Consider the following 15,477-nt stretch of genomic DNA (forward strand, 5'->3'; position numbering starts at 1 on the left):
CACAAATAGGGTAATGTTAAGGTGGCTTTACACACTGCAACATCACAAACAACATCGCTGTAACGTCACCGGTTTTGTGACGTGATCGCGACCTCCCCAGCGACATTGCAGTGTGTGAAACACATCAGCGACCTGGCCCCTGCTGTGAAGTTGCTGATCGCTACAAATCGTTCAGGACAATTCTTTGGTCCTTTGTTTCCCGCTGTGCAGCATGATCGCTAGAAAGTCTCAGTGTGTAAAGGGGACTTAAATGTGCAGGCAGCAGGAGCCGGCTTCTGCGGAGGCTGGTAACCACGGTAAACATCGGGTAACCAAGAAGCCCTGTCCTTGGTTACCCGATATTTACCTTCGTTTCCAGCCTCCGCCGCTCTCACGGTCAGTGCCGGCACCTGCTCCTTGCACGTGTAGCAGAGTACACATCGAGTAATTAACCCCATGTGTGCTGTAACTAGGAGAGCAGGGAGCCAGCGCTAAGCAGTGTGCGCGGCTCCCTGCTCTCTGCACGTGTAGCTGCGTGCGCTGGTAACCAAGGTAAATATCGGGTTGGTTACCCGATATTTACCTTAGTTACCAAGCGCAGCATCGCTTCAGTGCGTCGCTGCTGGCTGGGGGCTGGTCACTGGTTGCTGGTGAGATCTGCCTGTGTGACAGCTCACCAGCAACCCGTGTAGCAATGCTCCAGCGATCCCTGCCAGGTCAGGTTGCTGGTGGGATCGCTGGAGCGTCTGACTGTGTGACCTCTCACCAGCGACCTCCTAGCAACTTACCAGCGATCCCTATCAGGTTGTATCGTTGTTGGGATCGCTGGTAAGTTGTTTAGTGTGACGGTACCTTTAGAGTAGTACTATTATAGACAATCTGTTATCAGATTACACAATACAAACTGCATTCATGGCTAAATAGATCTTAGACCTGAAGACACTGGTGAACGTATTTTGAAAAACTAGGTCAGATTGGTTGGATAATCCTGTATAAAATTTTAGCTCAATCTCTGCCCCACTAGACTGATTGACATCTCCTCGGTGTCCGTCTGCCCAGTAGCTGCAGAATTTCCACTTACCCAGCCTGTTTGACGTTCTTCAGTGTCCCTCCTCTATCCTGTTGCTGCATTCTTGTATAATAATAATGATAATGATTCTCCACCCATCCAGCCTGACTGACTGTTTCCCAGTGTCCTTCTTCCCTCCTGCTGTTGAATCTCCACCCACAGTCTGTTTGATGGGTCCTCAGTGTAATTCCTCCCTCCTGAATATTCACCCACATAGTCTGTTTGATGGCTCCTCAGTGCCCTTCTTACCTCCTGAATATTCACCCACATAGTCTGTGTGATGGCTCCTCAGTGTCCTTCTTACCTCCTGAATATTCACCCACATAGTCTGTTTGATGGCTCCTCAGTGCCCTTCTTACCTCCTGAATATTCACTCACATAGTCTGTGTGATGGCTCCTCAGTGTCCTTCTTACCTCCTGAATATTCACCCACATAGTCTGTGTGATGGCTCCTCAGTGTTCTTCTTACCTCCTGAATATTCACCCACATAGTCTGTTTGATGGCTCCTCAGTGCCCTTCTTACCTCCTGAATATTCACCCACATAGTCTGTGTGATGGCTCCTCAGTGTCCTTCTTACCTCCTGAATATTCACCCACATAGTCTGTTTGATGGCTCCTCAGTGCCCTTCTTACCTCCTGAATATTCACTCACATAGTCTGTGTGATGGCTCCTCAGTGTCCTTCTTACCTCCTGAATATTCACCCACATAGTCTGTTTGATGGCTCCTCAGTGTCCCTCCTCCCTCCTGTTGCTGAATCTCTGCCCAACTAGCCTCATTGACAGCTCCTTAGTATCTTTGCTGATGCGGAATCTCCACTAGCTACCCTGACTGACGGCTCATCTATGTCTATCTTCCCTCTTGCTGCTGAATCTCCACTCACATAGTTTGTTTGATGGCTCCTCCGTATCCATCCTCACTTCTGCTGCTGAATTCCCACATAACTAGCCTAACTGGCAGCTCCTTAGTGTCCTTGCTGATGCTGGATCTCCACCCACCTAGCCCGATTGATGGTTCCTCAGTGTCTGTCCTACTGAACTTCACTCACTAAACCTGACTGACAGCTCCTCAGTGTCCTTCCTCCCTGCTGAGAACTCACATTGCTCAGTACAAGCTGCAACTATAAGACTAAATACACTTGGACTCATGACCCATTTCATTTTAGACAGTCACTCAAACTGCTCATTTTAATATCAGAATTATAGAGTTATTTTGACAAATATTTTCAATGTAGATACACCAGACTCATCAGGCCTAAGAGTTAAATTAAATAATGCGTACAGTTTGCATTGAAAAATCTGTTACAAGATCCACTTTAAGTTATTATATCATCTTAGGTGAAAGGTGTAGAGAAAAATAAAATTTATTATATTTTTGTACATTTTGCTATTAAAAAAATCCCAATTATAACGTTACTATGTACATCCTAAAGTGATAAATCTAAAAATAAATTATAATAAATATCTCACTGTAAAAAAAAAAATCTCCAGGTCATGACATGTCAATAGTGGTTTAAATTAAAACTAAATCCTAACAGAATAGTAACTAAAGAATATAAAAAAAAGCTGGAAAACAGGGGAGTCCTGCTAAGGGGGTCCTCCAAAGGAACATAAAGGTCATATCTGCTAAAGTCTAGAAAAGAATTAGATAACTTGTGGAATCAGTGTTTTTATGCTTAAAGGGAACCTTTGAGGTGCCATATGCGTTCTGACCTACAAGCAGAGTGATGTGTGGCCTAGAAATCTCTTCCTACCCATCCCTGTGTTGTAATATTGTGTAGTATGAAATTATAAAAAAAAAACAAAAAAAAAAAACGTTTTATTACTTACATGTTCCCTATGTAAATAGGAGAGGGTCTAGTCCCCTGGGCGTTGCATCGCCCCTTGGGCGTTTGCATACTTTTTGTGGTATTGCGGCCCTGTGGGCGTGATACCATGGATTTACATGAGTGACGTCACCGTCAGCTCCTGGAGATCCCATGCGTGAGCGCTTGCGTTCGCGCAGCCTTCATATCCGGGTGTTTACTTGCCGGCTTCACAGGCTCACTGCGCATGATCAGAAGACTCCTGCGCTTCCGACCATGCGCAGAGCGCATTTAAAGCTGGCAAGTAAACTCCCGGATATGAAGGTATCAAGGTTGGAAATTTTGGGGGAAATCACAAATGGGATTTCTCAGGGTCACAGAGACGGAGTTCAAATCGATCTGCGCAGATATAAATTAATCAGACAATGAGACGTGTTCACTGTTGAGCAGAAGCCAGCTTCTGACCCGTGTATTAAAGAATCTTGTGATTATACAATACAACATTCAACTTCGACCTTGGAGCAAGAACAAGGAGTCAACATCTCACACCCACGTGGTGTGAACCAACTGATTATGAATTCTCTCAGTATGTTATCAATACCTCTTTGTTCATTGTTCATTTTGGCTTCATTATCTTTGTTAACACCCTGCAGAATACACACCTTAGAATCATATTACAGCATCTATGCGATTGTCATATAGACACACAGATAATCTTATTACTTCTGGACAAACGGCCTATAGCCCAGGCCTACCCTCACAGTGGCTGCGCAAATGGGAAGTGCGCACAAGCGGGATCTCCTGGTGCTGTCAGTGTAAATCTATGGTATCACGCCCACAGGGGCATGATCCCACGTAAAGCTCCTGGAGATCCCGCGCGTGCGCACTTGCCATTCGCGCAGCTTTCATATCCGGGTGTTTACTTGCCGACTTCACAGGCGCACATCGCTCATGTAAATCAACGGTACCACGCCCACAGGGGCGCGATACCACGGAAAGCATGCAAACGCCCAAGGGGCGATGCAACGCCGAGGGGACTAGACCCTCTCCTATTTACATAGGGAACACGTAAGTTATAAAACTTTTTAATATAAAATCATATTACACAATATTACAATACAAGAGTGGGTAGGAAGGGGTTTCTAGGCCACACATCACCATGCTTGTAGGTTAGAATACATATGGAACCTGACAGGTTCCCTTTAATTTTCCAGCAGCAATGGGCAAAAAAATGAAAACAAGCCATCCACTGAAATCAATGACAGTCAGAGGTCCGCAGGACTCATCTCACTGTAGATACGTAGAAAAGGGGGGTTTTTTTAGAAGAGAAAAGACTAAACACTTTTACTTACAGATTTCTTGAACATGTCTCCAATGATAACTCCAGTGAAGACATCCCATTCCTATAGAGTAAAAAAAAAACAAAAAAAAAAAAACAAAAACACAAAATAAATAACCATGACTGTATGACGAGTATCACCCAAGACAAGGTCACCAGGTGACAGGTCCCACGTGTGGAGGACGATATTAGAGGAGACACAGAGTAAAAGCAGTCAGGATGAATTCACACTTGCCAGAGCCTGTTACGTGCAGTTTTGCTGCAGATATTATCTCTATACACTGAATAGGGGATCCCTCTGCAATGTAAATGCCATAGATGGGGTCCTCAAAACCTCAGCCCAGTGTATTGTACTGAAATTTGCTGTTTTTTTGCGGAGCCAAATCCACATTGCAGTTTTGGGAAACTTTAACTCACTCTTAGGCAGAATTCACATGTGTACGGACCGCAACGCCCGGATGGTCCGCAAGTCTCCGGACCCTAACTAACTGTAAAGAGAGGCTGTCAAGTTCAGGTCAAAAGATGTGCGGTGGGTACGGGATTTGCAGTCTGTAAGGGTTCTTTAACTCAGATGTGTGAATCCGGCCTATAGGCCCCTATTCACATTGAGTAACCGTCCTGATGCCCCCAGACAATGCGCTCCTGTGTTCACTATGACAGGTGCTGTCAGACTCTGGTGGCAGCGGCTCATCTCAGGGCAGAACACAAAGATCGAAATTTCCAAATCCAACGTGCTGGATCCTTCTCCCACCATCTGTCTGGAGGTCCCCAAATTCACGACAAAATGTGGCACATGTGATGGTTGGGAGGTCTCCAAACACACAACTGTGGATTCGGCTGACTTTAGTATATGGGAGCTTAAAGTGAATCTGTTATCAGGTTTTTGCTACCCCATCTGAGAGCAACATAATCCTGAATCCATGATATATCACTTAGATTACTGAGTGTGACACAGTCAGAGTTCTTAGATTTACCACGTAGCAAAGCTCAGTAAGAACCTCGCCCACACCACAGCTCTCTGTGTACATTGTATAGCGACAGTGAGCTGCTTATCAGTGCTGGGGGCGGGGTTGGACCAGAAGGCACATGGGCAGCTAGTCCAGCAGTGACAATCTCACTCACTGTATTGAAACAACAGTACACAGTCTAATAAGTGATACATCCCTGAAATCAGTGGCTCAGTCTCTACTTCATGCTGCCCTCAGATTACATAGCGAAAACCTGCTGACGGATTCCATACACACAGCAGATCTGCTACATTAGATTTTACAGCGGGAAAGCCACTCCATTCACCTGGCTTCTCTTGCAGGAAGACAACATATTCTGCAGGCTCAGGAGCCCATAGAGATGATGTATGTGTCGGGCTGGGTGCAGGCTTCAAACATTTCAGTCTCGCATTAGTGTCAATTACGAAGGTTCTCGTCATTATTTATTGCATTAATTATCACAGTAAAGTGTCGCCATGTTTTATATTTGTCTACTGTCAATTAAAGAGATAAATTGCACATTTACGGTTGTTGCTCGGTTCGGTATTTCTGCAGCTAACACTGGCTGACCGGTTACAGACAAAAAAAGATTTGTATACCCTTATCAGGGTTGGACAGAGGCAGAAGTGGCCCCTGTGCAACAACAATATACATAGTTACAACATAGTTACTTAGGTTGAAAAAAGACCTAGGTCCATCTAGTTCAACCTTCCTCCACCAGTTCTACATTTGGTCACAAAGTCATTTATAACCAACAATGTTGTGTGTACTGAGGAAATCATCCAGCCCTTTTGTTAAAAGCTGTTATAGTATCTGCCATTACTACCTCTTGTGGTAGGGCTTTCCACAGTCTGACTGCTCTAACTGTAAAGAACCCTTTCCTATTTAGGTGTCGGAATCGCTTTTCTTCCACTCGCAGTGAGTGCTCCCTGGTCCTTAGTATTGTCTTTGGAAGAAATAAATCATGTGCCAGTCCTTTATATTGACCACACATGTATTTATACATATAAATGAGATCTCCTCTGAGACGTCTTTTTTCTAAGCTAAACATATCTAACTTCTCCAACCTGTCATCATATGGTCAGCCTCCATCCCTTGTAGTAGTCTAGTTGTCACCTTTGAACTGACTCTAACCTCTGAATGTCCTTTTTAAAATGTGGAGTCCAAAACTGGATCCCATATTCCAGATGTGGCCTTACAAGTGATTTATAGAGGGGTAACAATATGTTGGGATCACGGGATCTAATCTAGTATATGGGACCCGTGTAGCCCAACAGCTCATCATAATGCACAATGCCGCCTACTAGGAAGTAGACGGGGGCCCCCTGACCTCTTGGGCCTCTGTGCGGCTGTACAGGTTGCACCAACGATATGTCCTCCTATAAGCTTTAAAGGGAATCTTTCACTAGGTTTTTGCTCCCCCCATCTGAGAGCAGTATAATGTAGGGGCAGAGACCCCGATTCCAACAATGTGTCACTTACTGAGCTGTTTGCTGTCATTTTGATAAAATCAATGTTTTCTCTGCTGCAGATCTAGCAGTTATACAGAGCTCATGAATATGCTGGACTACCTGCAGCACACCAAGTAGTCCTGTGATGATAATCCACTGCTGATTAACCAGGGATTGTATCAAAACTAAGCAGCCCAGTAAGTGACACATTGCTGGAATCAGGATCTCTGCCTCTATTTTATGCTGCTCTCAGATTAGATTCCCTTTAATGAATTGCTTACTACTGTAATCCACTGTGGATTTTACCAGCACAAATCTACAGGTACAGTGCAAAGTTTTCCCAACCAGTATGAACCCAGATAGGAAAGTTTTTCGGCTACTTACATTCTCCTGGAATATCTCCGGATGCATTCCGTGTACAAAATGTAGAGCGAACATCAACTGATCCGCCTGGAGGTAGATAAAAGTACACATAAGATGGCGTCCACAACGTACACGGCTATAATGGTTTTGGTATGGGATAGGCAAACTTCTCAAGGAGATACAGCCATTCAGCTTTTGAGCTTTTTTTATGACGATTAGACAACCTCCAGCCAAATGCCACGTCCAGAGGCGGCTCTGGTGATTTTAGGTTCCTACATTTAAGTTGAATGTTATCTGGTTTAGAAAACTTGTTAGTGAACGCTGAGAATGTCCCATCTCGGACATACTTGGCCCATACACAGGACATGCTACAAGTATTCACTGCAACTATCCCCAGAACACAGCTTTGTTGCCCCTGATCAGGAATGGAGAGGTGATCGTGCATGCGGGATCTCTCCATTCATTTTTACTGGGGTGCTAAAACTATCCGAGTGAGCCGATATAGAGCCGTGTGCATTTAGGACCTTCATCTACTAGCAGGAGTGAAAAGTAGAGAGGATCGCCAGTAATCTTTCTTAAAGGAACTCTATCAGCACAGAATGACTGTTCAGACCAAGTACAGGCGCTCGGTGCATCATTTCGGGTGCAAAAAAGCTGGTTTCTGCTCTTCTCTTTATCTATGAAGCCAAAACTGTCAATCAAAGCAGATGAGGGAAAAGAGGCGGTAAAAAGACAAAAGGCAAATTGGAAGGTGCACGTACATCTTTGTCCCCGCCATGATGCACCGAGAAATTTTAACCCCGCGTGTTCCAATTTACCAATCAATTTTGCCCCTATCTACATAATGGGGAAAAAGTGAAACAAAAAGTGTATCCGCACCGTCGCATTTACAATCAGGAAATTTTGCACAGACACCTCATGTGACCCAGGGAACGTCGTAGACTATGTTTTGACAGGAAAATTTAACCCCGCGCTTTACAGTTACTCTCCAAAAATAATGCCTTCATTAAATTAAATGGAGCCTGGAACTACAGGTTATTAGTAGGAGCTGTGAGTGGTTGCTATAGGAACAAAAGACATTCATAGTATAAGAAGCTTATATGTGAGGTAATAAGATGTCGGTGGGGAGACGGATAGAGAGAGACAGACAGAGAGACAGAGACAGACAGGGAAAAAGACCAGACAGGGAAAGAGACAGACAGAGACAAACGGTGAAAGAGACAGAGACAAACGGTGAAAGAGACAGACAGAGACAGATGGTGAAAAAGACAGACAGAGACAGACAGGGAAAAAGACCAGACAGGGAAAGAGACAGACAGAGACAAACGGTGAAAGAGACAGAGACAGATGGTGAAAAAGACAGACAGAGACAGACGGGGAAAAAGACAGACAGAGACAGACCTGGAAAGAGACCGACCCGGAAAGAGACAGACGGGGAAAGAGACAGACGGGGAAAGAGACAGATGGGGAAAGAGACAGATGGGGAAAGAGACAGATGGGGAAAGAGACAGATGGGGAAAGAGACAGATGGGGAAAGAGACAGATGGGGAAAGAGACAGACATGCAGACAGGGTTACTGACAGGCAGACAGGGAAGGAGGAGACAGCCAGAGAGATCTATTGACCTTCATTTAGGGTTACCTGAGGGGTAACCATATCTATAAGAAACGATTTTAGTTCAAGCAATCGCTCAATCATTAAATAAGTGCTTCCCCACCGATTGGCTTGATCAACAATTGCCCCTCTCCCAGCACGTCTCTTCAAGATGGAATCAATTTTAGGGTTTCTGGCGGCAATAACCAATTTCCTCACTTTTCCAATCAGATTTCCAGCATGTCCCTCTTGCAGACTATCTCTTATTCCCAGCTGCAGCGTGTGCACAACACAGCGCATGTGATGAATATGAAAGTGTTTTGAAGCAGCTTCAACAAGATCCTCTAATCCTAAAGTATCATTTTGTGTTCTTCTGTTGTAATATCTGTTTATTCCTCAGTTACATGAACAGCGCTGTGGCTCCATCTCAAACATACTGAATCCTAAATTTTCTTCTAGCTGTTGTTCATTACTCTCATTCATCAGTTTAATTGTACTTATGTTTGAAGCATTGTACATTACAATAGCAAGAACCTGTTCTTTTTTGCGTTCCTAATCTTGCAGAACGTTTTCCACAAAGGCCTGGAGAAACTTCTGGTGTGATGAGCTTTAATATCTTTTACTGCCAGTGTCTTGGTAACAATTTCTTTCATGTCACTAACATATTGAACATTGATGGCAAAATAGTTCAGTGAAATGCAGTGACTCCGGGCATCCAGCAAAGGCAATAGGTGAAAAGATAGGACATTCAGACACAGCGTTTTGTGAGGATCCTCACAAAGAATGAGCAGTCAGTTTGTGGCGTTTTCTAATCTGCTTTTGCTATTGAAAGCATTATTTAGGAGCTCAAAAACCTTTCAGGTCATGTGGTTTTTTTTTAAAAAGTTGATCTGCTTTTGCAGCTGACAAACATATCCTCAAAAAACACAGCAAAAACGCTGTGTGTGAATGTAGCCTTAGATCAGGAATAGAACAGCCATTTATTGGACATTTCATAAGTTTCCCAAATTCCTATGAAAAAATATTCAGCACATTTTGCATTGAACTCCTGCACCCAATGTATTATATATTTTAGGAGTTGGAGTCGGTCCATTTTATACCGACTCCGACTCCACCAAAATGAACACTGACCCCCGACTCCACAGCCCTGGTCCTCACTGCACCTTCTTTTTTTTTTGTTTATATTCTTAATTTAACTTGACCACAATGGCATCAAATTGCAAGGAAAGGATTACTTACAATTCACAAACAATCACAGAAGAGAAATTTAGTTATACACAGGGCGGTCAATAACTTTTACAAGAATATGGAAAACCCTGCCTAACGCTAGGCAGGGGAGAGGAAAGGCCAAGCCAGGAGAAGGAAGAGCAGAAAAAAAAAAAAGGGGTGGGGGGATAGGTGGGGGTGTATGATGGGGGGGACAGAGCATCTAATCCCCTTGACGTCAACAAGCAGACGCTTCCCCCTGATTATCTCAGTGCCTCCTTATATTAATTTGTATACTGAAAGTCCAGCCAGTAGGCAGAGGGTAATCCAGCAACAAAGTCCAAGGGATATTAAAATCCAAAAATTTTATTAAATCAAATTAAAATCCATATAAAAAAAAGGTCCAAACAGGGTATAAACAACTGTCAGAGAGGATGCATTTCGAACCCAATGGCTCTTAGTCAGTCTCTACTGAATGAATGGAAATGGACTAATTAAAATAAGCTGTGAACCCAGTGAGGACAGAAGTGGGAGGAGAGTAAAGAAGCCAGGATAAGGAAGAAAAGAGAAAAAAAAAATCCAAAATGTTTCTCTGCGTAATAATAATTCCTTCAAATTACGCAGAGAAACATTTTGGATTTTTGCTATGGATACACGACCTCCTCTAGGCATGAACCGCAAGAGCGATTTGCACTTTATTTATTGAATGTATCTGTAAAAAATGTTTTTCCATGATTCTCTTTTTAGTGGGTTTTTTTTGTTTTTTTTTTCTCTTTTCTTCCTTATCCTGGCTTCTTTACTCTCCTCCCACTTCTGTCCTCACTGGGTTCACAGCTTATTTTAATTAGTCCATTTCCATTCATTCAGTAGAGACTGACTAAGAGCCATTGGGTTCGAAATGCATCCTCTCTGACAGTTGTTTATACCCTGTTTGGACCTTTTTTTATATGGATTTTAATTTGATTTAATAAAATTTTTGGATTTTAATATCCCTTGGACTTTGTTGCTGGATTACCCTCTGCCTACAATCTGGATTGCCAGTATACCCTTTCCCTTGCACGAGTCCTGGATACGGTGACCCCTCCTTTGGCTACAGGTGAGCGGATACCAATCTTTCTTTTTGTCCCTGAAAGTCCAGCCAGTATTACCATGTGGCCCAGAACTTGTAGGTGTCATGGATCGAAGAAGTCAGGTCCTCCATATGCATAATGTCATTGACTCTCGAGATCCAAAGAGCTATTGATGGACAGGTGACACTCCTCCAGTTTAGAGGGACACACGAACAGGCCCCCATAATCAGAAACCTTGAGAGAGCGTTTCTATGCAGGCAACAACATCTCACTGTGCTGTAATAGGTACAATGCCGGACCTATTTCTCCCGTAAAACCAGTTATTGTGCGGGAAATTTGACTTACCCTAGTCTAAGTCTAAAAGGGTTGTAATACACTACAGTCCCAGAAGATCTGTAGGAAAGTGCCCCTCTGCCCCACTGCACCACCAAGACACCGGGTCTACTGAAGGAAACATTGTGTGTAAATGAGAGGGGACTCTGTACCAGCGCGAGAGGAGTTTATAAGTCTCCTCCTGCAGTCTCTAGCTAATAGAGGTCTTATGAGCAAGGCTAAATATCCTGGTTCATTGCTCCGATGAGAAGTTTATACCTAAGTCACTTTCCCATTGCAAGATAAAAGGTGGGGGCTGGTCCAGTGGTGAGACCAGAAAGACGTAGGACATTAAAAGTGTATGACACATGGGTCCCAATGCTAGACATGTAGAATCAAAAAGGGTCCTATCTCACAAGAACTGTGTCCAAGGGTGAGAGTATTTAGAAAATGTTTCAGCTGAGAGCTCCTCCAGCTCCCTAATGGGATTGGATCTAAAGCAGTATTCAAATCGGCAAGTGAGGGCCAGTCCGTGTCTCGACCCCAACCAGCTACTTTGTCAAAACCTGCTCTGCTCCATGCCCTAAAAACGAGGTCAGAAGAGCTTAGGCAAAAAAACAAGTTGCTAATTATCGGTGTAAGGTTAGAGAGGAGAGGGCCAATTGCCACTTTGCATACTAAAGGATCCACTCACTAAACTTTCTGATCATTCATACTGGTATCGTGACGTGCGCTTGTGCAGAATCCTCGCGGGCTCCATGAAAGTCCGTGTTAGAGGCCTGGGAATCTCAGTGCTTACAGCAGGGATCAGAAGATACCGCAAGGACCGGACAGTGAGGAGCAGAGGGGCCAGAGAGGTGAATAGTGGGGGGGGAGTATAAGGATTTTTTTTATCTTTTCTTTTCAATAAAATTTGTTTTTCTCAAATTAAAAATATTATATATATATTCATTATGAAAGGTCATTAAATTTGTGGAGAAAAACTGCTCAAATGTCGAATTCTAATTTTGCCTGATCCGCTCACCTCAAGTTATCACCGTTGCTAAAGCCAGTCCGGCAGGACGAGCGGCGTGCACAGCTTTAAAGCAACTTTTAAACATAGATGGACAATTATTTGATAGTTTGTTAAAGCCATGACATCACCAGGGACTAAAATCCTCTTATTCAAGGCAAGTTTTTCCTCAAACTGAAATGTCCATAATTAGTAATCCATAAAGGGCCACTAATATACAGACTGGACCAATCTCCCTCATTCACGACCAGGCGTTTTTTTTTCTTGCAGTTTTATGAGCTCTTAGGTTTTTTTGTCACTTTGCTGTTCAAATATTTTTTTTATATGTAGGGCCTTTTTTATGTAATTTTTATGTAATTTTTACATTTTTTGGTTTTTCTCTTTATTTATTTTTTTTACAATCACTGAGGAAATTTAAAATTGTGTTGCTATTTCTGTAGCAATTTTTTTTTTTTCATATGAGGGTAGAGTTTATTTTTTTACAGAGGAAATTTTTTATTTATTTATTTTTTTGTACAGAGGAAATCTGAAATAATAAAAATGTATTTAGACATTAAAATATCCCCCAAAAAGGTCTTGTATGATCTTATGGGGGTACAATGTGTAAAATAAATCAAAATGAATAAATTTTGATTTATTTTACACATTGTACCCCCATAAGATCATACAAGACCTTTTTGGGGGATATTTTAATGTCTAAATACATTTTTATTATTTCAGATTTCCTCTGTACCTTGGACTAGTACATTAGACCCAGTTACAGGGCACATTCAGCCTCTCCCCTGCATTGCAGAGCTGATCTGGTTCTGTTAGGACCTTAGCAGATCCTGTTCGCCCCTGGCAAACCACATGTTCACTACGGAGGAGGGGAAAGAGTTGTTAGCACTTCCTTTACTGTATAGACAGCACTCGTTCAGTGCTGTGTATACACTGATCATAAAGGCAGAGATGGTTACTAATCCTTTCTGCCTTCTCCCAGGGAAGTTCTGATATCTGTTGGCTGGCTCCCAGCTCCCCTTTGATCTCCGTGCAGCTGCTGACTTTGCAAGGACGTTCCAAAAAGTAACAGCAGAGACAAATAGTTTTGCAGGTCTCCATAGTTAATCTGTAATTATATCTGCTGTCATACAGAGCACATAGACATTGCAGCATACAATTGTATAATGGTGCAATGATTCTAGAGGAGAATCTATATATATAATTGCCTTATTCTGTCTGTCTGTCTTGCTCCAAAATTGTGTCGTTACAGTGACAGTGTCGTTACAGTGACAACCGTCGGATTGGCCGCTGGGCTTGGCCTGCCCCCCCCCCCCCCACGGATTGGCCGCTCGCCTCGGCCTGGCCCTTCCCCCTGCATGGATTGGCCCCTTGGCCAGGCCCCGCCCCCTCACGCATTGGACGCTCAGCCTGGCCCCGCCCCTCGCACGCATTCCCCGAACAGACACGGAGCCCCGCTGACAACACCAGCAACGTGAGGATATGTGTCGGCTGGCCCTGACTCCCAGGTGAGTGCTGCACCCCCGGGAGCCCACACCAGCGTACGCCGACAACCCCAGCAACGCGAGGGTATGTGTCGGCTGGGTTGCCGGTACGCTGGTAACCATGGTTCACATCGGGTAATATTGAGTAGCCTGGTTACCAGCGTATGCCGGCTCCCTGCCCATTCAGATCGTTGGTCTCCCGCTGTCACACGCCGATGCGTGCTGCACAGCAGGAGACCAACAAACAAAAAGTGAACCAGCACTGTCGCTTTCAATAGTTACATGATGTGTACCATGCTTACTAGATTACCCCGGCTCCCGGCACACGTGTCCCGGAGCCGGCATAAGCTGGTAACCATGATACACATCGGGTAACTATGGAAACCGCTTTGCATAGTTGCCCGCTCGGCCACGCCCCCCACACACTCTGCTCGCTCGGCCACGCGCTCTGCCCACTCGGCCACGCCCCCCACGCTCTCTGCCCGCTCGGCCACGCCCCCCACGCGCTCTGCCCACTCGGCCACGCGCTCTGCCCGCTCGGCCATGCCCCCCAGGACTACTCCTCCTATTATCCTCTTCTCCCCCAGGAGTACTCCTCCTATTATCCTCCTCTCCCCCCAGGACTACTCCTCCTATTATACTCCTCTCCCCCCAGGACTACTCCTCCTATTATACTCCTCTCTCCCCAGGACTACTCCTCCTATTATCCTCCTCTCTCCCCAGGACTACTCCTCCTATTATACTCCTCTCCCCCCAGGACTACTCCTATTATACTCCTCACCTCCAGGACTACTACTCCTATTATCCTCCTCTCCCCCCAGGACTACTCCTCCTATTATCCTCTTCTCCCCCAGGACTACTCCTCCTATTATCCTCCTCTCCCCCCAGGACTACTCCTCCTATTATACTCCTCTCCCCCCAGGACTACTCCTCCTATTAAACTCCTCTCTCCCCAGGACTACTCCTCCTATTATCCTCCTCTCTCCCCAGGACTACTCCTCCTCTTATACTCCTCTCCCCCCAGGACTACTCCTCCTATTATCCTCCTCTCCCCCCAGGACTACTCCTCCTATTATCCTCTTCTCCCCCAGGACTACTCCTCCTATTATCCTCCTCTCCCCCCAGGACTACTACTCCTATTATACTCCTCTCTCCCCCAGGACTACTCCTCCAACACACACACACACACACTGCACAAAACATACCTCCCCCCAAAACACACCCACACCCACACAAACCGCGTAACACACACAGCACCCCACACACACACAACACTACAGACACACAGCGCTCCACAAACAACGCAACACACACAACGCAACACACAAACAACACCGCTCTCACACCCCCACACCCACACAACACCCAGAACATTTACAGCGCCCTACACAAACACTTGGCAACTACACACAACAACATCTATATATAACAAAAATCATACATTAACTACACAATAAATTCTAGAATCCCCGATGCGTTAGAATCGGGCCACCTTTTAGTTACTCTATAAAACAGGACAGTATGCAGCTCCAAAGCCAGTGACGAGTGCGGTGTATCACCGTACAGCCTCCATATACAAAGGGCAGCTGTGTACCTCACCCTGCACCCACGGAGATGTACATTGGTTACATTATATGGCACAATGTGCATCTGCAAACTTTAGAAAACGTAAAAAAAAATGAAAAAGCACAAAGCAAACCTCCCGTATTACAAGTCACTGAGCATGTTAAAGCACTTCCAAAAAGCTACTTATTCTAGTCTCCAATCCTCTAGTAAATGCACATCCAGAAAACAAGTAATCATTTGTATGTTT

General features: G+C 44.5%; 1 protein-coding gene across 3 annotated transcripts in view; it reads right to left on the minus strand.

Moving 5' to 3' along the window:
• The window catches only part of DYNC2H1 (dynein cytoplasmic 2 heavy chain 1), an 852,364-nt gene that overhangs the window by 276,640 nt on the left and 560,247 nt on the right, over window positions 1–15,477 (minus strand). For all 3 annotated transcript variants that reach the window (XM_075337457.1, XM_075337458.1, XM_075337455.1), the window contains exons 71-72: window positions 7,013–7,078; window positions 4,205–4,255 (exon numbers count right to left, since the gene is read on the minus strand). In XM_075337457.1, coding sequence (XP_075193572.1) covers window positions 4,205–4,255; window positions 7,013–7,078 — 117 coding nt within the window. The remainder of the gene's footprint in view (window positions 1–4,204; window positions 4,256–7,012; window positions 7,079–15,477) is intronic.

This window comes from Anomaloglossus baeobatrachus, chromosome 2, assembly GCF_048569485.1.
Source record: "Anomaloglossus baeobatrachus isolate aAnoBae1 chromosome 2, aAnoBae1.hap1, whole genome shotgun sequence".
Lineage (NCBI taxonomy): Eukaryota > Metazoa > Chordata > Amphibia > Anura > Aromobatidae > Anomaloglossus > Anomaloglossus baeobatrachus.